The 25,070-nt window shown below is 33.8% G+C and overlaps 2 protein-coding genes across 2 annotated transcripts; one reads left to right on the top strand and one right to left on the bottom strand.

Moving 5' to 3' along the window:
- Window positions 1–5,914: 5,914 nt before the first annotated feature.
- On the top strand, window positions 5,915–16,561 carry LOC111615419. Its single transcript, XM_023356835.1, has 4 exons — window positions 5,915–6,081; window positions 7,651–7,770; window positions 12,066–12,201; window positions 16,167–16,561. The coding sequence occupies exons 1-4, from the start codon at window positions 5,993–5,995 to the stop codon at window positions 16,191–16,193; spliced, it is 372 nt and encodes a 123-aa protein (XP_023212603.1). The 5' UTR covers window positions 5,915–5,992; the 3' UTR covers window positions 16,194–16,561.
- Window positions 16,562–17,630: 1,069 nt separating this feature from the next.
- LOC111615420 (phospholipid phosphatase 1-like) lies at window positions 17,631–21,141 on the bottom strand. The gene is made up of 7 exons (XM_023356836.1): window positions 21,032–21,141; window positions 20,810–20,952; window positions 19,810–19,964; window positions 19,549–19,736; window positions 19,362–19,479; window positions 19,111–19,291; window positions 17,631–17,668 (listed from the first exon to the last, which is right to left on the bottom strand). Exons 2-7 carry the CDS (start codon window positions 20,841–20,843, stop codon window positions 17,631–17,633), a joined length of 714 nt encoding a protein of 237 aa, XP_023212604.1. The 5' UTR covers window positions 20,844–20,952; window positions 21,032–21,141.
- Between the last annotated feature and the right edge of the window lie 3,929 nt (window positions 21,142–25,070).

Raw genomic sequence — 25,070 nt, 5'->3', positions numbered from 1 at the left:
ATCGAGGTCTCCTGTCCTAAGTTTTCCACATCTGATCTACATTTTAGTGGTGTCTTGCCCCTGTATACCCTACTTCTCTTGATAGCAATCGAGTCAAGCCAGTCTTCTATCTAACTCCGTACACGAGAAAATGTAGAATTGAAATCACGTGATTTCCAAAGAAGAAATGGTTTAGAGAAGTTAGTACGTAGTTCGTCTGGGACACCAGTCTCTACGCTTACCAGCTCTTGATTTTCATCTAACTCGGTTCTCGAGATTAACGAAAAACAAACAGATAATCAGACAGATAGACAGACGGACGACAGTGGGAATGTATAGTTCTGCAATTTGAAAATTGCATCCCAATTAGAATAACAAATCAAGATGCCAGTTAGACGTCTTAGATATAAAAAAATCTGCACAAAATAAGAATCTAATAAGAATCAAATGCGGAAAACCTTGCAGCATTTTAAGCAAGGAAACTTCTTGATTTTATTCGGTATACTTAAACATGTTTCGGATTCGCAATTCGATGCTTTATTTAATCCTAATTCTTATAATTTTTTATTATCAAACATTTACTTTTTCACATTAAATCTTTTATTGCTGCATCAAATTTACCAAGAGATGTTTTATTTAAACAATAGATGATTGTAATTAAAACACTTCTATTCAACACTGCCTAGAGAAAAAAATGGTACAAGAAATCAAATTCTTGGAAGTCATGTTGATTCCTACTTTATCGTTTAAGAATCGATATATAAAAAACGTATGAAAAAATCTAATATATTGATTAATAACTTGCTGAGATCATTTAGTCAATTAAAGTTGAGAAATCTCATTATTCAATTTAAGATATTCAATTCTATTATGAATTCTGTTGGCTATGCTTCATCGGCTTGGTGTTTGACTAAGTACCAAAAGTTAGAAGTAGTTCAAAATAAATTTATTCGTAAGATGTTTCCGTTGGAATATAATATACTTGGAAGAACTTTCAGACTTGAGTTAAGTAGATTTAGAATGTGTCCATTATATATAAAGAGAATATTTAACTTTTTCATAAAGATAAGAGATGGTGAATTGTTACCATCAAAGTTATTGGAAATATTATATCAAACATGCGAATTAGTTCTCATGGATATAATCGGGTTAGTCAAGTATCTAATATCTTAAGTAGATATGGCTTTTCTGTAGGACTATGTATGGATAGAGATGAGATGAGTGATTTACTTTGTTCCCAATTGATCCAGAATGTTTACGAGATAACCTTGGTACAGGATATAGATGAACTTAATAAGGAAAAGAATCCAGAATGGTATAAAATTATTCTGAATTGTCCACAAATTAATAGTTATTTGTTTTTGAATTTGCCATTTAATATAAAAAATTGTTTTATACAATTAAGATTAAATAGGAAGCTGTTGATAATTAATAAGTCTACATATGACTTATTGAATAGTAGTTTTTCTAGATGTAATGTTGAATGCTCGAAAATTCATATATTTTTACTTATGCAAAGAAGCTCATGAATTCCGTTATAATGAAAATTAGAAAATATTAAAGATGAAAACAGTATGTATACTTTTTTCACAGGTCAGAGGTCAAAACTATATATAATTTGTATAACTATTTTAAAAGATTTTTTGTTTTAGAGTAAGGTATTGTATGATTATTAAAACTCTAATTGTCAATAATGGAAAAGGTGGTTTCTGTTAATAATTAAAATAAAAACGGTCAACTAATTTAATTAATTTGTATAATGTTATGTATGGGTTAACTTGTTTTGAAAATTAAAAGAAAAAAATTGTAATATAATGGTGCTTATACAAAGATTGTATACCCTAGCAGATGTAACAGGAATAATCCTAATACAATAAAGTTTATTATTTATTTGGAACACTGTCTAGAGCAGTGATTCTCAACCACTGTGCCGCGGCACTTTAGTGTGCCGCAAGATTTTTGAAGTGTGCCGACACTGCGAATACCCGCACATAAGCGACGTCAGACAAGTAGTTCAATTAGTTCTACCTTCCTAGGATGCATTTGAAAATCGTAACCGGTGTTACCGGCAACTGCCGGTAGTTACCAAGGCATTTAGAAAACGTGACCTAAATAACCAACTGTGTTTAAAAATCACTGTTATGACGTCACCGGTTTTCCTGCGGTACTTACCGAAGTAACCGTGTGTGTCGCCAAATTTTTAAATCATTAAAAGTGTACCGTGACGAATAGAAGGTTGGGAATCACTGGTCTAGAGAGATATTTAACAGTCGAAACGCAACCAAATCCCCGCGCAGCCGGATGGTCGAGACTATAGGTATCAGCCTACTATTTTGGGATACGATCAGAGATCGAATCTAGACGGGTCGATACATCCCAGGAATCTTTCGGGATTGGTTCATCTTGGATATGTCGGACCCCGTATCTCACCATTCGGCTACTTCATTGTGAGTAGGGTTTCTGAAACGGGATTCCGGGGTTGTTTTTTTAACCCGGGAAATATCCCGGGAAATCCCGCAAATTTCTTAAAAATTCACTTTTTTTCTTATTTTGTGTTAAGGTTGAGGAGTTTTGCAAATATAAAGCATAATTAACTCATTTACTGCCAGAATACATTTGTATTTATTAATTTTAAACCTACCTATTAGTTTTTTTAAATTTTTGCTCGTTATAGCATGTCACAAATGGTCAATAATCAATATATAGCTTAATTGTGGCATGACTATAAAAATTCTTTACTTGCCGGAACCTGTAATATCTGGAATAATTGTGCTTACGCTGTCTTGAGTTTTAACCATGCCCAGTAGCTTCAATAAATGCCTGACGCCAGATTGTGCAAATTGGGCAAGGATACAAACGAGTACAAAGTCTGCAAGTATGAAGTTTTTCTTCATAAACCTGATTATTAAAGCCAAATGAATTGCCGAATTATCGAGCTCTAAGCTTGATGCCGCTATTAAAGCAGCCAAGGTAGACAAATCAAGAATACTAGAGAGCGAAAGAAGTACTACAATCTCGAAAACGAACTCGAAATCTTCCAGGCTACAGGTGAAAAAACACATAATATCTGTCTTCTCTTAAATGCATTAAACACTATTCCAATCACATCAATTGAATCGGAAAGGGCATTCTCGGTGGCAAGACTTTTCATTACTAAAATAAGAATTAGAGTGAGTTATCGGAGTATTGACCATCTTTGCTTTTTAAAATCTTATAAAAGTTTGCAATATTTTGTATTATATTTTATTTAAAAAACGAAAATTACCTTCTAAATTAGAAGTTCATTTTTTTAATTTTTAACTCAATTCAAAACATTTTTTTTGTTGTTGTTGTATGCAGTTTCCAGCAAACTTTAATTAATTTTTTTCTATTTGTGAAAATTTCTACGTTATTTAAAGGTAATTTTTATTATAGGCCTATAGACCTAACACAGCATTATTAATATGATTTTGGAGGTTACAAAACTTTAAAATTACTTTAAAAAATGGAAAATAATTATATCATTTGATTTCAAGATATTTTGTATACCTTAAAAATAATTAATTCTATCCTGGGATTTCCCGGGATCCCGGGAAACAGTTCACTTTTATCCCGGGATCCCGGGACAAGCAAAATACCGGGAAATGAGAAACCCTAATTGTGAGCCTAGAGAAACTTACGATAGGCCTGAAAAAGATCCTTTGGCGCCCACAGTGCTCAAAGAGTCAACCAAATTTTGTATGGCGATATTTCAGAACACGTGAAAGACTTTTCTTAAAAATTACTACTGAAATTTATCACTATGGTATTTTGAATCTCAATACGTGTGATTTGTGGTTATGAGTTTACTTAAAAAGTGTTATTTATCGAAGACATGTTACAAATGTCTTGAAAATCTATTGCATTGCAAATTTATAATTCACAAGGGGGGCGTTGTTGAGTAACCTCGGCTGCTGGTGACTTTTTGTTGGAGATTTTGTTAACACTTTTTTTATTGTAAATTACTGGGTTTTTTTATTTATTTGCTACCTAAGTTGGTGCATTTTTTTGCTCAATTGTGTTATTCTGTGTCATTAGTTCTATTTTTTTTGGNATTACATTAAATTGGAATACTACGCTTAATCAAAGGCGGGTCTTTTCGCCTACTTCCGAAGGTAAAGGGGAGGATTTTTTAAATCGCAGAGGTCGTCGGTCACGCGGTAATTCTATGGCATTTACCGTCGACAGTAGAGTATTGTAAAGAGGGATGCGGCTGCAATCGACCGGCACCGACGTTGCAGCGTATTCCGTAGCGGTCATGCGGGTAAGTCTCCCGGGCCACGGGCTTAAAATATCCGTAACATGTTTCGTAATTTACCTTTGGGCCAATTACGGAAAGAGTTACGAACCGGCCGGCTAATTACGTGGGAAGTGATTAAAGGGGATGACATCCCGCCCGCTAATTCTCGATCACGAACGTTTATCCACCTTCTTGTCCTTTTGTAAAAACTTCTTCCACCGATTTTATTCCAATTTTCTTCCTAAGGATGCGGGCCGTCGGCCGTCCGAACCGCTCCCAGTCGAAGAAACGCCGAATTACAAAGGAAAAAACCCAGCTACGTATTTTCTGTTAAAAATGAAAAATGGCGTAAGGAAAATTCTGAGTGTTTAAAATATTTTATGCGTTTTCCCTTCTTTTCGACCAATATTTATAATTTAAAATATTTTGAAAAATAACAAAGTTAAATGGGATTTTATTCTTGTTTTTATTAAGTAGTTTTAAATATTAAATTTAAAAAAATTTATTTTAACGGTAAAGAATTTACGGAAACGGTAGTTACGGGCGAGGGCGGGCCGGCTCTTCGTCGGCTAGGCTGGCCCGCCCTCGCCCGTAACTACCGTTTCCGTAAATTCTTTACCGTTAAAATAAATTTTTTTAAATTTAATATTTAAAACTACTTAATAAAAACAAGAATAAAATCCCATTTAACTTTGTTATTTTTCAAAATATTTTAAATTATAAATATTGGTCGAAAAGAAGGGAAAATGCATAAAATATTTTAAACACTCAGAATTTTCCTTACGCCATTTTTCATTTTTAACAGAAAATACGTAGCTGGGTTTTTTCCTTTGTAATTCGGCGTTTCTTCGACTGGGAGCGGTTCGGACGGCCGACGGCCCGCATCCTTAGGAAGAAAATTGGAATAAAATCGGTGGAAGAAGTTTTTACAAAAGGACAAGAAGGTGGATAAACGTTCGTGATCGAGAATTAGCGGGCGGGATGTCATCCCCTTTAATCACTTCCCACGTAATTAGCCGGCCGGTTCGTAACTCTTTCCGTAATTGGCCCAAAGGTAAATTACGAAACATGTTACGGATATTTTAAGCCCGTGGCCCGGGAGACTTACCCGCATGACCGCTACGGAATACGCTGCAACGTCGGTGCCGGTCGATTGCAGCCGCATCCCTCTTTACAATACTCTACTGTCGACGGTAAATGCCATAGAATTACCGCGTGACCGACGACCTCTGCGATTTAAAAAATCCTCCCCTTTACCTTCGGAAGTAGGCGAAAAGACCCGCCTTTGATTAAGCGTAGTATTCCAATTTAATGTAATCAATTTACTCCAAGTCGATCGTACTGTACCTACCCAGCTCAGCCTATCCTTCGCGTTTATTACTTCGATGTAAATATTCAGATGCTAAATAATTATAAAATCGCGCCATTTTCAAGCGGTAATTCCGGAATATCTAAATCACCACCGCCCCGCGCGCAATTACAAAATACCGGTAAAAAAACAGAGAACGGTCGACGTCATTTCAATTTTTAATAAACGAACCCGGTAATTTTACAGGCTGAAGAAAACTTTTTAGTACGGCGCAGTCTCATTGGTAAAAATATCACTTCGGCGTGACGTCGACCACGTTTATTGGTCGACGGAAGCGATGTAGTTTGGCGCGCCGGCTGCGTAGGAGGGTCCGGGTTCCTATTTAACCGTATTTTCCTTTCGTTTGCTCTACCGAGCGGCTTCTTTCCTGCAGAAAGTGACGAAAGATGAACCGAGAAAAGAATATTTTCCTTTCCGTTCGTCTTCTCGGAACCTTCTTGCTTTTATCGCAAGTCTTTGCCCATCGATTAAATAGGTGAGTTATAAAATGAAATCCTTTAATTTATTAATTGTAAATAATTGGACAAAATGAGATAATTTAGGTCGTGCTAATTAAGGAAATGTTTCGCCGGTGCTAGTTCAATATTGATGAATTCGCCGCCCAGAGAGACGCTTTCAATGGTCGAGTCGGAAGCGCGCTGCGCCTTTGTTAATTCCAGAAAATTCATTAACGGTTCGTATTAAGTCAACACGACGTGCAAATCGTTTCCTCAATACACATCAAACAACTCGGAAGAATTTAACTTCGACTACGGCAAATAGGCGCAAACTTTACTACTGTAAAACTCCGTTAAAACGGCCACTTCTTTTTCTTAATTATACAATCTATATTTGACGTTTCCAATTTTAAACAATATTTTACCTTTTCGAAAAACGACGACAAAAAATAAAAGTAATTAAAGTCGATTGTTACCTTTATTTCGCCTTTCGACCGATACTTAATTAATATAGGCGCATTACGCCCACAAAACGGCACGTAATCTTTCGCGGCTTACGGTACGCGGTACGACGTGTACGGCACAATATACGGTATCTTTGTACAGAAAATACGCCAATCCGGCGCTCACTCCAAGGCGTGTTTCCTTATTTGCTCTTTTTACAGTCGACAGTTTCTAAAATGTCGGTTTACCGTTTTTTAAACTTACAAAAATACTGGGTTTAGTCGGAAAATATGGTTAGACCGTGGTTATACAGAGATTTTCCGACGTAAAATTGGGAACATTTATCACTTAAATTTTTCCATGGGTTGGAAGCGGCTAATAAAATTATTATTCCTTGAGAATATTTGGTGACGGTCGATATTTTTATGGAAAATTTTCCATCAGGCGGCGGTTAATCCTATTAATAATTTAGAAACACCTAGAACTATAAATAAACTTTGATTGTATTAGAGAAAGCTTCGACAAAAATATTTTCGAATAAAAGTCTCTCGCACGCTTTTAAACACTGATTTTATTCGTTCGACACTTACGATTTAATTGAATTCGCTATAGAAATTTTAAATCTAAAAATATTCATATTTTTATAAATCAACACTCGCTTAAATGTATTTTGTAAACCCGGTTGGCCTTTTTCCTTACTTTAATTTGGCATTTTGTAAATAAAGTTTTCCGTTATTATTACAATCGAAACATTTACTTAAAATATTCTCCGTGAAATTTTAAATAATAATATATCCTTTCTATTAAAATTTTTATAAAATTAATATTCTAATAATGATCGAATTTGTTTCTTTCCTTAGTCTTACTTATTAGTGTTGGAAAGGTTTTTGTTTCGTTTCCCCCCCGTTCGAAACTATTGGGATTGTCGCGACGACCTTCCTTTGATTAAGGAGTTTTGTTTAAATGTAAAGAATTTTTAGAAGAAAGAATCGATTTTTGTAGCTGTATTTCCTGAAAATAAACAACTTTTTATAATATGGATTTAAGATTCAAAAATTCCAATATAAGAAAAAAATCATTTTTGTTTGAAATAAACACAAGTAAATACTCCGCTTGTTGCTGTGAGCAAATAAACGCTATATTTTCCTTTATTTTTTTGTTAGAGAGAGGAGAAGTGGAATATCTGATCAACGTTTAGCCGAACTAGAAACACTTTTGGCACTCTCCAAGTTTAAGTCTTTCCATACACCCGTCGCTTATGGTCTTCTGGATCTAGAGAAAATGTAAGTTTTTATTTTATTACAAATATAATAATTGTCTCATCTCCCATGGCATTTAATAAAACAAACAAAAATAATTGTCGCTAAAATATTATGCCGATATCTTATTTTAAAGGAACTACTCGATAATTAGTGGTCGCGTGTTTCGTTTTCTTCTATTTTTAATAAGATAATTTATAATAAACTCGTAATAAATAACTGAAATAAGTAAATTATTATATTAATAACGATGACGAAACTAGAATATTTTTAGCCAATTAATCTAATTAACCCTTGTACTACCATGGGGTCAACGGTAACCGCATTCCCTGTTTCCGTGTCTTATATTCTTTGCAAAAATGTTTGTAATATTTTTCCGTTCGTAACTTTCAATATTTTCTCTCAATTGAACACGTCGAAAACGAATTTTCTGTCAAAAGCTTTATTTTGCAAGTTTCATTAAAACTCGCATCTGGGGTCGACTGTGACCCACAGTTAATTTTTTTTCATTTTTAAGTTTTTTCATAAGTTTTGGTGTTTCTTTTTTTTGCATTACACGTGATGACTTTTGTGTGAAATTGTTAAATATTAATTAATAATTGTTCCTTATTGATCTGAGGAAATTTTCTAATTTCCTCAGATCAATCATCATTTGACAAACTGCTGGAATTTACCTCTCCTTCCATTTCTGTTATGGCAATGTCGTCATCGTCATCGTCTGAGTCATCTTCCTAATTACCGTACAAGATGTCTTCTTCGTATCTATCACTTCTTTCTCAAACAACATATTCTGAATTTGACTGTCCACAAGAGTAGAGTTCTCCAATTTGGCTTAAATAAACATTCGTAACAGGACAAATGATTGCCTCTTCTACTGGGAAAAATAGGAAACAACGAAAACTGGTCGACTTTTTCAACATTCTCGACGTCGATACTCTAAATACTATACTTTTATAGTATAGATGTACAGTACATGAACCCAAATTGGAATGAGAAGAAGGCATAGGGGTGGGTTATTATTCTTGAAAATAAGAAAATACCAAAACCGCCCGCTTAGCAGATCGGGGATGAAAACGTGGCCGATGATGTGCTTTCACCTAGGTCAAAAGACTTTAAACTTTCCCGGCTGTAGTGAGATTTAATTTTCTTTTACTGCATATTATTAATCATAGCGAGTAGTTATTTATTGTGACATGATCACAATGCCGGACTGCAATTTTGATCATGTTTTTAATTTATTTAACTTAAAATATATGCTCTCCGCCACGAATTAGTAGTGGCTTGTCCCTGTACATCATACTTTTCCGTTATCAATGGAGACATGCCGGTCATGTATTAACTGCTTTCAGAGGAAAATTTTTGAATTGAAATAACCTGACTTCTGGTGCAAACCGGAAGCTTTTATATAATTAATAGGGCCTTCTACCTCTAAGCTTTCGATATCTGGTCTCGTCTTTTTTATAACTCCGTTCTAGAGATTATGGAAAGACACAGACAGACGGACGACAGTGGGAATTTATAGGTCTACAATTTTTTCAAATTTGCATCCCAATAAATAAAATTGTGTGTGGCGCCATCTGTTATAAGACTTTCTACATTTTTAATTTTTATAAAACGGCAAAAGGCTTAACTTTGAGGGTAGTTTTAAGAGAAATTGCTAATGCTAATAACCAGTAAAATCTTCATTAAGTCCGACCCCTCTGGAAATAAGACACGTGTCCTTTGTCTAGCTCTCCATCTCCTCGCCTTTAATCACTAACTGAAGTCAAACACGTTTATTTAAACGTGTTTGACTTCAGCTAGCTCGAATTTCTAATTTGTAGAGTTATTTGATTAGTACTTTTTCCATACCTGTTCAATTAAAGAATTTTCCTCTTAATGTATAATATTTACCTTGTCGATTTCAATTAATTGTTTAACTTTATCCTTCCTGTCTAAACAAGCGCACACACAAAATCAAGTTTCATAAAATAACGATCAAATTATTTCGCCACGATAAGGACGGGCCACTCGATCCTGCCAAATTTTGACATAGAAATTTTCGGATAATAGATTCGGTAAAGCACTTTTTTTAACATAAAAAACTAACACTGTTTTACTATTCTCGTATAAGAGCACAATAAAAACCAATGGACAAGTGACTTACCCGTACAGTTACTACTTCGGAATCATTTGCACCGTACTCTTACTGCACAACCCGCACCGACCACTCTTGTCTACCGTTTCTAAGAACACCTTGCTTTGCCGGGATTTTCTTTTCAGAACATTCCTTTCTGACTCTACAAAATATTATTTCATTAATTAAGAACGTTTCAAAGAGTCAGTGAATACTGTACATCGAATCTAAACTTCTTTTCGGAGTAAAGTATCATTAAAAAGGCGAAATCGCAAAAGTGCTACTCTTACGCCATCTTATCTTAAGATGTAGATAGGTATTTCTTTTTTGATAATACAACAATTATTTCTAATTATGGCCAAATCTCGGTTTAGTGACATCTTTGGCCGCTTTCTGTAATTTTCGCTAAATCCAAGTGTTTTAAACAATAAGAAATACGTAGTACAGTATATAGTAATAAGGTTTAGTCTCTAGGAACATGTTTCAGTCCGTCGATTTCAAATTCACGCGATTTGATAATAAAAATGTCGTTTGCCGTGTTTAGTAACTCACAGATAAGGGACAATTCTCTATGTAATAGTTATAGGAAAGATCCTTTCGCTAGTAGTTTTTAGGAATTTCGGAGGACTCTGGATGCATGTTTTATTGTATTTATAAAGAATAGATATTAAGGGGTTGGGTAAAAGAGCAGCCACGAAGGTTTCAGTGCGAAATTTACTGGCTGAATAAAATTTAAATTTACAGTTCGGAAAGTATCGTGTACCCTTAAAAACTTTTAAATAATTAAAAGAAATATATAAATTCGAATGATATAAAAGTAAGTAAAATAAATGTAAACTAAATAAGAATTTTAAAACATGGAAGTTGAATCATTTTACATTTCATAATTAGAAAATAAAATCAATAAACAAATCGATAAATGTAATAAACAATATCTATTTTTATAAGTCTTGTTTTCATTTTTCCTCGATTTACACAAAAATTTTATATAATCAATTTTAAAATATTGTTATTGATGCTTTTAAATATTTAAGGCTTAAAACTTTCTATTTTTAATTCCTTATTTAATTGGGATGAAATTTGAAAAAATTGTAACCCGATAGTCCAACTGACGTCCGTCTGCCTGTCTGTCCTTTCTTAATCTCGAGAACAGTGTTACATATATGAAAGCCATGACCAGGTATGGAAAGGTAGGGGCAGGAGGCCCCGATTAACTGTATAAAAATCTTCTAATACGACCGAAAGTCACGTGGTTTCAATTTAAAAATTTTTTCTTGTAAGGTATTAGATGACTGGTAAGATTCTATTGCTAACGAAAAAGTATGATGTACAGTACAAGGGCAAATCACTATTAATTTGAGGTAGAGAAGTCATATTTTAAATTGAATACATTGAAAATATGATTAAAAATTGCAGACGAGTATTGTGACCATGTAACAATGCTCGTTAGTTTTTTGATTTAATTGATCATTTAAAAAAATTTTCCTTACAATCTGATATTTGCGATTAATACGTATTTAAAAATATTTGATAAAATCACCAAGACTATAATTATAAAATTAATTCACAATTAAGACCATACAAAGGAGTCTTTCGATGTCCTTTCTCACACCTCAGGAGAATAACAGTCTTACGGCGGAGTCGACGTTTTATTAGAGGCTGCTCATCCGCCTCACTATGAGTAGACTCTAATAAAAGGTCGCCTTCGCCGTAAGACTGTTATTCTCCTGAGGTGTGAGAAAAGACATCGAAAGACTCTTTTGTATAGTCTTAATTGTGTATTAATTAAAAAAATATGATTATTTAAATATATTCTAGATAATTTTATTATTATTATTAAAGAATACAACATTTAAAAAGTGAAGAATCGATCGTCTCAAATTTCATTTTCACACAATCATTCAATTTCGAATTCAATTTGAAACCAGGCGAATAATTTTAAATATTTTGATAAAATTGAATGCCAAAACACTTTTATAATTTAAAATATTTTATTATAATAAAAGAAAATTAAAACAGAATAAAATTTATTAAATCTCATAGAAGACGATATAACGTAATTTGATAATCAATATTTTTTTCCTATAAATATTTAGAAAAGAAAAGGAGATCGTAGACCTTTTTCTTTGAGATTTTAATCATACGATTGATTTTATAATTGATATTTTATAAGAAAAACTAATAAAGGATTATGTATTATTAGAGGAAAACGCAAAAGATCCATAGAAGATGCGAAGGAAGAAGAAAAGAAACGTTTCTATCCGGTCGACTTCAGAGGCGAAGACACAACTCCCACAAAACCCCGGAGGAAAAATTCCGCTCCATCGGAAAGAAACGAGGTTGGTAAAAATTCGAATCAATTAAGACAAAATAAAAACATCGGCCTGTGGAGTAAACACGAAAGATCCAGGATACGTCTAATAATTTCACGTTTAATCGGTAAATTTAAATCCCGCAAGGATACAAAAACGCGGCGATTAACGTTAGCCCTATTCTAACAATTAAAAACTTTTTTCGCATAAAATTACTTCCAAACATAAATAAGAATTTTTATTTTTAAAAGGGAAAACTCTACCTACGTTAGTGGTTCTCAAACTTTATCAGTCCGCGGCGCACTTACAGGTTTAGTATTTTGTCCCAGCGCACTGGTCAAAATATCAGTAGTGTGCCGTGACAATTTGATGATAGGGAAGCTGTGTTTCTCTAAGAAGCCGACTTCCAGGGGCAATCAGTCAGGGTTCATTCGTATCGTTTGTTCGATAAGCCAGTAAAAACCGCAGACTTTTCTAAATGTATTTTTAATATCACAATTACATACTGAATCGCTAGTCACGATATAAGGGCTAAAATTAAAAATAAAATTATTAAAACATACTTAGTGAAATAAAATGTGTGGTGGATGTACTGTACTGTACAGTACATACCCAGTACAAAATATTCTTCAATTGTATGAATATACTTTGAAAGAAAATTATAATTAAATATAGCTTTGTAAAGAAATGTAGAATAAAATAACATAAAATATTCTTTACTTTTTAAATCTTAAANTACTTGTAGACTATTTACTTTACCAGACGATACTGTCACTTCGCGCATGCTCAGTTTCGCTATTTTGTAAGCAGACGATATTTTTTTTCATGAAAAAAAAATGTTTATTTCGATTGTTATCTTACATTTTATTTCTTGTTAAGATAGTATTTAAATTTAAAAAATGTTTTCATAAATAAAATAAAACGTAAAAACATTATTTTATGGTTTGAATTTGCTGGTAATACTGAACTCCAGGGGAGTTAGGTTCCATATTAAAAGCACCAATGGGTTCCATATTTCACACATTTCCATCTTGGGTTAACTTAATTCCTGTCCGCACCAAACTTTAAAAACGTGAAAATCACACAGATTAATATGTACTGTACCCCTAAGTCTCTGGAACGGAATACATGCACCAGTGAACCTACAACTACACGATTTATATTTTAAAAATAATTAAATTCACTTAGCATTCAAAACTTGCGAATTTTGAAAAAAACAAATTTGCTGATTAAATACGGACAACCGTTTAACTGAAGTAAAACGGGTTTTCCCCTTGCTATGGATGTCTGCCTAGTTCAGTTCAGCCACAATCCGCTACAGTTCGCCTTTATTATCAGTTCGAAATGGGGTGGTTCCATACCTGCAGTGTTCCATAATACCTGCAGTGTTTCATAATACCACCTTCTCCTCTAAATATTTACACTACCGTATACTATTAATAAGCATGTAGATTATTGGAAACTTACCATGCAATCCTATCCAAAAGTAGATGGGAATCACAAAAAAAAAAAAATTACTTTAGCTTGGAAAATGATGAAAACGAAGATATCACGCTACTCTAACAGCTCTTCCTACCGCCAAATTTCACGTGGTGTTAGAATGACGTAAGTGTTAAATACTACGTTCATCGGTAAGTGATGCCTCTTCGGTAAGTGCTCAGAAAACAGTTTAACATGCTGTTAAACTGCTTTCTGAGCACCGTGTAACAACTAACGCCGCTCTCGCCTACTTTTTTAATTCTAATAATTACTGCGATGATGATATCCTGGAACGTTCGGTGAATATAATATTTGTTTTTTTTTAATTACAGTATTTTCCTTTTTCTATGAATTTAATTATTCTTTGCCAATAGATGGCGATACGTGTAACGATAGCGAGTCTGATGTATGTACAGTACAGCAGTACATACTACCTCAGAATCGATGTTTTGAGGTAGTATATGGCCGACTGTCGCTTCTAGGGTCTAAGTAATACTCACAAACTCGCACAAACTTTGATCCGGATCGGTTTATGAATAAAGTTTTATATGAAAGACAAACCAATAAACCAACAATAATTTATAAATTAAAGTGAGGGAATTTCGATCACTTAAGCGAGAAATATTAGCCAAGGGAAAATTTAATCCTTATATGTAAGGGCAAAAGCTAAAGCTATACGTAATTAACAAACTGACATCTACCCCGACTATATATAAACACAAGAAATATCAGTGGGGAATATTGAAAATTAGCCTCTTTGTCAAGCATACTTTCATCTAATTTCTCCGGACACGGGGCAATTGCATTCCCGGACTGGTAACAGACCAAGGTGTTTTTGATTAATAAAAAAATTACTTCGTTTTATTCTTAATGTTTGTCAATGCAGAAGTGACAGATGTTGTCCTCGGTCGACTCGAAGCCCGTGCATTCTGTACGGGCCTAATTTGAACACACGACATTTATATTATTATCGCGCTCCTGGCCGCATTGGATACAAATTTTACATGTATTGAGCGCGGCAGGTTAGATATCGTCATATCGAACCTGCCACGCAGGTTACAAAATTCTTCCAGCGCTCTGCAATTCCGATGGGTGGTGATCCGACTTATCCCGAAATGCCGTGTTGTAAATTAGTTAGCACTGTTTTCATTGTGGTTACGGTATTAATTCACAAACAGACTCTCTTGGCATCTTGATTCAAATAAACTACTGAGTGACAATCAGTATGGTTTTAGGAAGCAAAGGTCAACCGTTCATGCTATCACTATGGCAGTCAACAACATCAAAGCACTACTTGACAGGAATAAATATGTATTAGGACTTAGCTTAGACATTCAGAAGGCATTCGACAGTGCGTGGTAGCCACTGATTCTTTATAGACTCAGGCAGCTCCCATAATGAAACAACTTACTCATACTTACCAGACATTAAAAGTATCTTCAAGATGAATTGGCTCGAAATCGATCATAATACAACCCAACCCAATTTATAACGAACCATGGCTGCTTTCAAAGCTTCAAAATCACTGATAGTGATGAATGTTCTATTTGTAACAAAACCAATAGAAGCGACCACTAGCTGTTCGACTTCCCTATAGTTGAAAAAGAAAGGAATGAGTTACAGCAAATTTTAGGCTACAAATATATTGATTGGCCATGCAATAAAAGCCTTCTCCTACAAGATGAAGAAATCTACAGGTCTTTCAAAACTCTTATTGACTTATCTTTCAAACGGACTTTAGTGCAAAAATTATACTGAATATTGTCGGTTATCTGGAAAGCCACCCATCCGCTTATTGTGTTAAGTCCCACGCGTTGCGGGTAGTGACAGTGACCACAGCCACACTCCCGCCTATACCATTCATTTTCTGTTACGCGCATTTATCATCTTTTGTACAACGATAACTCTATGTACCACCCAGTTGTGCTAGGCGGTATTGGGTATGTATAGTACATATCACTTGTAACTGATTAATAAAAAAAAAAGGTATTAACCTCCGAAATAACTAACTAATCGGTAAAATTCATGCTTTCGTACAATGTGACAATTTTTTTTACTTTTGGGAAGTGTCAAAACATTACGATTCCAAAAACACGGACTATCAATCACGCGATTACAATATTATAACAGTCGGACAGTCGGGAACGTAACGCACGTTACGTGGAAAGGACAGGAAAGTAACAGCCTACAGACAAACTTAGATTTAACGTCATCGTTCATTACTTTTCGAAACCGGCATGAAATAGAGTGTAGCGTTAAACCGAAGTATCTCAAACAATAAAAATTATATAAAACAACGAGGTTTACACAGACGTTTTGAGTAATTCGGCGATAACGGTGACGCGGGCGAGGCAAAATCGTACATTCGCTAACCGACGGATGCGGAACAATTTTCCATTTAATGTTTACGGGGTCCGACCGGGACGATATCGGTGCAAGTTCGACCGTCTTTTCGTAAGAAATCGTATACATTAATTATTAATTATTAATTGACTTTATTATATTACTTTCAGATGAGATACGACGGCCGACGTCGTTAAAAACGGGAGAAAGTGCCATCGATTGGTCGCAAGATCGAAACGTTATCCGTCGTCGTATAAAAATAGCGTATAATCGAAACGTTTGGCAAATTATTCTGTTCTTAATTTCAAAAGAGATCAAAAATATTCCAAGACAATTAATCAAAAGGCGATAAGGAAATTTTACAATCTCCTACGGACACCGGAAGAAAAGTCGGCTTCGGGAGATGTGCGAAAAGTAAGAACAACTTTCCAATGTAATTTGTCGTAATTCTGCAGATGTTTATTGTTCGTAATGTACTGTACGACGATTTTCGTCTTTTTCTTTTATTGTAAAAACTAATGGAATAAATTATTTCTAGACTAAAAGCCAAATAAATGTGAAACATAACGACTAGAAATGGCCGGAAAAGAATCTCTCTTTACCAAATTCGTTTCCCAAATAATCATTCGTCTAAGAAATAAAAGACGATTAACAGATTTTAACGCTTTTCACAAGAAATGTTTCACGCTTCGGGAAATTTGAAAATTGTAGCGGAGAAATTCTAATTAAAGACGGAAGTTCTAATTAGAAATTTTTACGGCTTTTTCAAAAACAATGACGAATTTTCCTGATCTTACCAACGGAAAAATTCGGATTAAAAACCGGACACGATTCCAACTTCTTTTCGTAAATTACTCTCATCCTTCCGTTAATGACGCTAGGGTTTTAAATCAAATATTATAAACGATTACGATGTTACAATCTAAACAAGCCAGTAAGGAGTTGTTAGCTTTCCCGGCAACATTTAAAACTGGGTGTGTGACGCCATTCGTTATCATATTTTATTACTAAAACTTTTTTCTATTTATAACTATTATAAAATTGCAAAAAGCTTAATTTTCGGGCTAGCTAGGGACAAGTTTTGTAAAAAATTGTAAATATAAATAACAACTAAAATCGTCATTAAGACGACTCTACTGCAGCTTTATCTCCTTATCCCTCGACTTTTAACCATCAAAATTTAATAGCGTAAATCCGCTATACACCAACATACCTGCAGAATTTCAGAAAATTTCGACAAAAAGCACGGGAATTATTAAGCTTTAAAGAGGATTAACAAAATCGTGCCACACACAATACAAACATTCATACACACAGAAAAAAACAAAACGAAATTTTTTGCATTTCTCGACGTTTCAGTGTTTCGGGTCCAAAAATGTAGAATTCTTGGAAGGAGTCATTTTTTTTACCGACGACCATACTTTTCCTGTGTTATGTATAACTGAACCGGTAAGTAAAAATTAATTTCGTTGGCAAGTAATACAGTACTAATAAGCTGATCGGTATCGTAAATTAATAGACTAAAGACACCAATTAGAAATTAATTTAAGAATTATTTAAGAATTTAGAAGACAGAAACTGTAATTTGTGCTCTTTTGATTATGGAATATAATACAGTTTCAATAAATTTAAAATTATAATAAACTAGCAGGTAAGCCCGACGTTGCCTGGGCTAAAAATAACAACAAACTTTAAGATTATTGAATTATTTCGTACCCTTCTACTATATTACATTTTAGTATTTTGTTTATATAACTACAAAAGTTATCATACGAAAGGGTTTATCACAACGAGTGACCAATCTAACACATTTAAAAAAAATTTTTTAATTGTATATAGTAGAGAAAAAAAGAATTTTTAAAATTCGTTAGATTGGGCATTCGGTGTGACTAAACCTTTACATAAGATAGTATTTTATTTTATAAGTGGAAAGTTTATGATATAACATCAAAACGGAAACCGTATAGAGTTTGGTTATTTCAGCCTACAATACGTGTCACTTTATCACCATACTCGGATGGTACGAAATGGCACAAATTTAACGGCCAAGTAGACAGGAATTGAAAATATATCTTACATTTTTCAGATATCAGAATATTTTCTAATCTTAGCTCTATAAAATTACAATTTACAGCCGAATATCAAACGGTAATCTGCCAACCAATCAAATTTCGGAAGAAACGGATCAAATATTTAAACTCGGCCACCTGAAAACCACTTGAATCATATTTTCTTCTCTCCGGTAACCTCGTATTTTATAATTTTCCTATTCGAATACCATCGCACCGCTGGTCGATAGAAAGAAGGGAATGTTGCGGAAGGGGGTTGAAGTAATTCGATTAAAAGTAGACGTTGAGCTCCTCCCTGAAGAGAGGACGGTCAATAACTACTAATACCGATTTACTATTAATTAAAATTTAAAAAGTGATCCTTGTTGGATAGGTTTCGAAGGCCACTTAAGTGATTGAAGTTGCTAACCTTAACGTCCGAAAGATTTCATATGACTTATTTAAATAAAAGCATCTTTGTAAAAATGCTAGAATAATTGCTTTTATGTAACAATAAAGTGTTTAGATTTTGATAACAGATTGTATAAACGATATTTACGAGAAAATACGTAAATATCGTAAATATCGCGAAATAAATCGTATTTATTTCGCGAATTTTCTCGTAAATATCGCGTTTATAGAAAAATTATTAACCTGCAATTTGAAAAAAATTGTAGACCTATAAATTTTCAGTGTCGTTTGTCCGTCACTTTCCTTCCTTAATCTCGAGAAAGCAGTTAGATAGATGAATGTCGAGACCAGACATGGAAATCGCAAGAGAAAAAGGATAAAATTAATTTTATATGAACTTCCGATTTGTACCGCGAGTCACGTTATTTCAATTGAAAAATTTTCCTTTAAAAAGAGTTGGATACATAACCGACACGACTCTATTGCTAACGGGAAAAGTACGATATACAGGGGAAACACAACTACACTCCATATAGGCAAGTACTATATTCTATGTGTTGCAGAGCATCAATTATCCGACTCAATTGGGGACTGGGGTTGGTCGGATAATTGAAAAGTCGGATAACCGAAAATTTTATAGATTAAAATATTAAACTATTGAATTTATTTACCATAAACCAACCAGTTATTATTCCCAGTGACATCCCTCCAACAACATCCCACCAATGATGACGATGGTCATAAATACGAGTTATACAGCAACCCAGAGTCCATAGGAGAAACGATAGAAAAATTAACCAATACAAGTGATTTATCTTTATCCGTTTGCAATATTTCTGAAAAAAAAATTTAAAAATTAATGCAAAGAATGATACTCGCATATAAAATCATTTTACTTTAACTTACTTTAAGAAAAACCAGAGCAAAACAAGAAAGTGAGGAATGTCCGGAGGGAAACGATTTATATATATCTGAATGAACTAGATGAGAGGATCCAGTGCAGATGAATTGAGAAATGGTGTCGCTAAAAATAAAGTATGAAATATATAAAGCCAAAAACATCATTGCTGAGATATAATTAGGAATATTTTACCTTATCGAGCAATTTATATTTGACCATTCTGGCATACACGTGTGTAAAAAATGGGGACGAAGTCCCGTAACATAATGTTTCAGCACTTCTGTTATAGCATATACGTAAAGGAATCCTATCAGATAATATTTGATACTGGATTTGACAACTCTCTGCGTTGAAGGATAATTTAACTCGTTTAAAATAATCTAAAGTATAAGACAAAAACCTGTTACTTGATGAAATTTAAAGTGAAATAAAATTAAAATATATAACACGTACTACTGTTGTAGGAAAAAATAGTAAAATAGTGAATAATTGGATGGGAGTTATAGTATCTCCTAGATAAGGATATCGAATGGAATCATCGTTACACGAAAAACCTTTCTTCGATTTTGGTATCACTCCACTTATTGATAAGAGAAGAAAAGTTGCAACTATAAATAAACACTTCATTAGATTAAAAAAATATTTAACTTTAAATAATTACTTTGATTAAAACATTGAAAATGTAAGACGAATTGAAATAAGAAAACTTTGACGTCAGGGCTGGACTTAGATTTGTTTTGGCAATAATCTATAATAAATAGTGGGCCTTCCCCTCAACACATGTAAAAATGTGAGGAGGCCCTAAGCCAGTATTGGCAAATCCTTGATGCAGTAATTCGCGCGACGACTTTAGGCTGTCGGCATTGAATATTTAAAGTATTTAGATATATATTTAGAAAGCATTAGCTATAATATATGCAAAGTTTTGAAATATATCAAATATAAAACCTTGCATATATTATGTGAAAGCAGAGTCCACTAACAGTAAGTATAAACTAAAGTGTAAAGTGTAAAGTTTTAAACGTCAGTAAGTATAAACCTCGGATAGAAAAATGTATTTGACTCCCGATTTACAGTTATTAAATTTTGAATTTAATTTTAACTCATCTTCGGAAAAAGTTTCTCAATCTCTAAGCTATAGATAGACTCATAACGCGAGGCCCTAAGTAATAGCTTGTTTACCTTATGTGCAGATCCGTTTCTGCTTGACATAACGGTAAAAGTATCTTAGATATATCTATATACAGTATTAGCAATATATGTAATTTATGATATTCATTAGTGTAATGAACAATAATTTAATTTAACTTTATTGGACAATCAGCGATTTCCCTTTATCCGGTAGGATAAAAAATAATAATCATAAGAAAAAGTACAGTAAGCAATAACAATAAAGAATTAAGGTAGAATTATCTTAAAATAAAAAATAAGCTATTAAATTTTAAAAGTTTACCTGAAATATTAAAAAATATTTTAAAATTCTTCATCGATATGTTTTAAAAATGTTAAGTACGACGATTACTTTAGCAGAGAAGAGAATAACTGAAGTTCTAAAGTGCAACCAGTATTATGTGACAAGCGTGTTTTGTCAGCTTTCTGTTTTAAAAATAATCAAGGAAATCAACTCAACTAATTATATAATAAACATACAAAAACAAAGTTTAGATGGCCTTACCTTTTAGTATAGCCTATAAAAAGTAAGTAGAGGGAAAAGAGAAGAGTAAGGAATTAAGTGGAAAAAGGGAAAATGGAGTATAAGAAAATTAGTAAAGGAGGAAGTTCATGGTTGTCGCAGGTACCAAAAAATGTAAAATAGTTGAAACAAAAACATATAATAAAAAATACACAAACAATAAGACAACAACAACGCGAAATCACAAAGCAAAATTGGATATTACATTACAGTGTAAATGCGCGTACATTACTAGCAATGAAAACTAACATTTTGAGGTGTTTCCCCAGTGTAATGTATACACTTATGATAACACACATATTCCTTCAAATACTCCAACAGTGTGAACATAATAAAAGGAGAAATAACAATGAAATTGCGTTAACAAAACCAGTGACGCAGATTGACAGTTGGAGGTGCTTTCCCGTTTGGTGAACAACACTTAGCATGCTAGAATACATACAAATATACCTCCGATTAATCTATCACAATAAGGCATAAAGAAAAGGAATACAGTGTGTCTTCGCGTACATTACCAAAAATTCAGTCTAATAAGTAAGTATTGAAGATGCTTCACTCGTTCGATGTGGAACACGTGGCTTTTGCGAAAGAGGTGAGGGCTTCAAAGGTAATCTTTTTCCTAAAGATGTCCTCCATCTTGCAGGGTCAGTGAAGCCCACAGTTTAAGATAATGTGCACAAGTTGTTGCCGTGCTGTCTTGTGTTTCACACAAAGAAATACCATGTGGGTAGGAGTGTCCTCTTCTTGGATGGGGCAGTCGCAGAGACTTGAATCCTTCCCCAGGTAACGGAGAAGGTAGAAGGTAAAGTTCCCATGACCTGTGAGCAGCTGAGTTATTCCACAATCTGGGTCTTGTTCTCTGTGGAATTTGCGTTTGGCTTTGCGCAAACTCTGGCTGAAGCGAAGGTTGCTGAGGACAGAATTCCACCACTAAAATTTGGTTGCATTAGTTTCAGAAATAGTGGTTGCCTCGTAGGCATATTGTAAGATTTTGTTCAGGTTGTCTATAAGCCGATCCAAATCAGAAGTGGTTTCAATGTTAGCAAAGGGGCCATATAGACTATATGTTCATATAGGTCCCAATTAGTTTTACATGTAGTACGTATGTTGCCCTTCGGAACTTCCTCACTGAATATATAATTGTGATCACTCTCTCTGATGACATTCATAGTATAGTAGGTTTTAATTTTATTGAAAAGCTCTTCGTTACAAAGGCATACATCTATCTAGCTTCCCCCTGAGAGCTAGAGAAGATGGGGAGGGGGCTAGAGTTGAGCGAAAAGAGGTGCATTCGTCTATTACTTCCCACAGAGCCCGGCTCCTTGGATCCTCCCTGGGAGAAAACCACAGTGATACTTGGAGTTGAAGTCCCCAACAACAAACAGTCCAGAATTAGAGAAAGCCCTTATGGTGTCAGAGACTTCCTGAAGGGGAGATTTGATATTAACAGAGGAGGGATATGTATACAGAAATGATATGAAAGAAATAGTTGTTGCTGTAGATTTGAATGGTGGTGTGATACCTACTATAAAATTAGGCTGCTAAAGGATGTTAAAATAGGAATTGGCCTCTATAACTGCCGAGAAAATTTGGTCGGAGTCCTTGAAAAAGAAAGTCCTACAATGACCAAGCAGAGTCAACTTACCACCCACTACATAGAGCTATAATAAGCGTGTTTAATTCTAAATTAAAATTTATTGAGGATTGTTTGTTAACGATTATTTGGTTTATTTGGTTATGACAACGAGATCTGTTGAGGGGATGCCTCCTGGGAGGACTTTTATGAGAAATTGGCTTCTATTCAGGTGTTACAAAAGTGAAGAAAACCCGGAAAACTACACGTGGCCAGCCTGTTGGCTAACTACTACCAGTTCTCAGCGCGGCGTGATCACGCTACTAAATTATATACATAGTCATACCATAAGTGTTCACCAGTGGCCAAGCGGTTCCGTTTCCTAACCACTTGGAGTCCAGTCGTAGGTTCGCTCCTCGCCAGGACTGCCCGGCCACGTGGAGTTTTCCGGGTTTTCTCCACGTCTGTAAATGCCTGAATAGGAGCTAGTTACCCATAAAAAGACCTCCCGGAAGGTATCTCTCCCTAGGAAGATCGCCCAAATGTTTCATTTAAGGCAGTGTTTTTCAACGTTTTTCTTTATCTCACGGTACACTTAAACCTATAATTAAATTTATGCTGAAAAAATCAAGTGCTTTAAAGTTGAGTTTGTAAACATTCTATCACCATTTTACTTGTCACTTAACCTCATTTTATTTGTCTATATTTTTTGTGAATTAAATAAAACAGCACGGCTGTTCCTTAAACAGCAACAGGCTACAACAATAGTTATTTCAATTAATACTGTAATTTTCATTTACATAAGAAAAGCAATTAACATTGTCTTAAATTGCATTTAAAGGTGGCACGATAATTGCGCTTAGAAAACCTTCCCAAAGCCCTCCAAGTTAAAATAATTTGAACTAAATATGGACAATTATAGATACATTTTTGATTTTTAAAAAATTTCATTTTAAGAAATAACTGTTTTATGCACATATAATTTTCTTCTCCATCATAAAATTTTTGCTTTTTAAGATTTTTCAGGACAACTTTAGGATCCTGCTTTCACACTACATATGCTTCACAGCGTTGCCGTTTTGTATAAAATCTTATGTTCAAATATAGAGTTTATTACCTTCAAAAACTTTTAAGTATGATAGAAAATACTTCTAATTAAGCCTTCACATTTTTCGAAACTCATAACAGTTTAAACATCTAGATAATAGCAGTAACTACAACTACTATATCATTCAAAATATCGAATATTCAAAGCGGAACGAGTTTAAAGAAAATTATTTAAATAATTAACATTATAGAGTCATCAGTTTCTCATTAAATGTCTTCTATCTGCTGCTGATGCTGCCAATGGCAATAAATTAAAATTACATCGAAGATAAGTTCTACTTTCGGTTTTGTGTTCTATTAATTTACAACAATTTTTTTAATAACACAAACAATTGCCCGCATAAACAAATTCTAAATATAACTCACCTCCAAATTATCTCCTATACAAGAAAAAACTTTTCAACCTGGAGATAAACCTCCAAAATGGCAACTTTGCATTTGCGGTGTTTTAAAATACTGGTACATTATATTTTTAAATTAATTTATAAATACTTAATGCAGTAGATAGCCCTCCATATAACAGGCACTGTATTTCTCTTTCTCATGGAAAAAATTTAAAACTTTTTAAATTCGCGAATAGAGCATACTAAAAGGTCGGAGCAACAAGCTAATGAATATAAATTACTGAATATACATAATGCTATTCTTTTATTCATACTTATACATTATAATAATATTTTAACACGTCTTGCACATTTTAGGTTCGTTATTAATACATGCTTTTAGGATGCATTCGATTTAACGGAATAGTTTCGGGGATAGTTGCACCTCTTTTCCCTAATTATTCGTTAAATAGACGAACATTCAATGTGGGTATTTTGAAATCATCGTGACGGTCACGGGTTCGCCATCACTGACCTAGATTAAAGTGTTTACGCGCATTTACATTCCTTACATTGTTATCGCGCATGAGGTATTTTCAATGGTGCATTTCTACAAACCACACCTATCATAAGTTATTGTATTGAAGTCATATTTATATAAATAAACACAACATCGCTTCATTATTTTAAATGTTTATAATTCTTTTATTCGCGAACTGTTTCTTATACAGGCTATAGTAAAATAGTTTCTGCTTTTAAAATTACTTATTGATATTTTCACGTTTATTAATTAAGCTTTCATTTATCTTGACTGACAAGGAAAGGCAACGAAATTACTAATTTTAAACATATTTCAAGGTTGGGTAAAGTTTATATGAAATTAATACTATATGTAATAATGAAATATGCTTGATCGTGAACTGTTTAGAGGAAAAATCCCTCACTAAAAGTTATTTTAAAAATGTTTTGTAAAGAAAAGAAAGGAGTGTCAAACGTGGAATTCGACCTCTCATTCCGA

The sequence above is a fragment of the Centruroides sculpturatus genome, unplaced genomic scaffold (assembly GCF_000671375.1).
Source record: "Centruroides sculpturatus isolate CEXI.00-Female unplaced genomic scaffold, Cexi_2.0 scaffold2441, whole genome shotgun sequence".
Lineage (NCBI taxonomy): Eukaryota > Metazoa > Arthropoda > Arachnida > Scorpiones > Buthidae > Centruroides > Centruroides sculpturatus.
The sequence above is the reverse complement of the archived record's forward strand: the minus strand, read 5'-3'. Positions and strand labels throughout refer to the sequence as shown.

Bases quoted from the DNA above. Each gene is read 5' to 3' on its own strand.
- LOC111615420 (XM_023356836.1), bottom strand. From the start codon at position 20,843: ATGAAGAATTTTAAAATATTTTTTAATATTTCAG. The intron at 19,965-20,809 runs GTAAACTTTTAA...GTTTATTTATAG, and splicing joins AATATTTTTTAATATTTCAG to TTGCAACTTTTCTTCTCTTA. The intron at 19,737-19,809 runs GTACGTGTTATA...CTTATACTTTAG, and splicing joins TATTTTTTCCTACAACAGTA to ATTATTTTAAACGAGTTAAA.
- LOC111615419 (XM_023356835.1), top strand. From the start codon at position 5,993: ATGAACCGAGAAAAGAATATTTTCCTTTCCGTTCGTCTTCTCGGAACC. The intron at 7,771-12,065 runs GTAAGTTTTTAT...ATGTATTATTAG, and splicing joins CTTCTGGATCTAGAGAAAAT to AGGAAAACGCAAAAGATCCA. The intron at 12,202-16,166 runs GTTGGTAAAAAT...TATTACTTTCAG, and splicing joins CTCCATCGGAAAGAAACGAG to ATGAGATACGACGGCCGACG.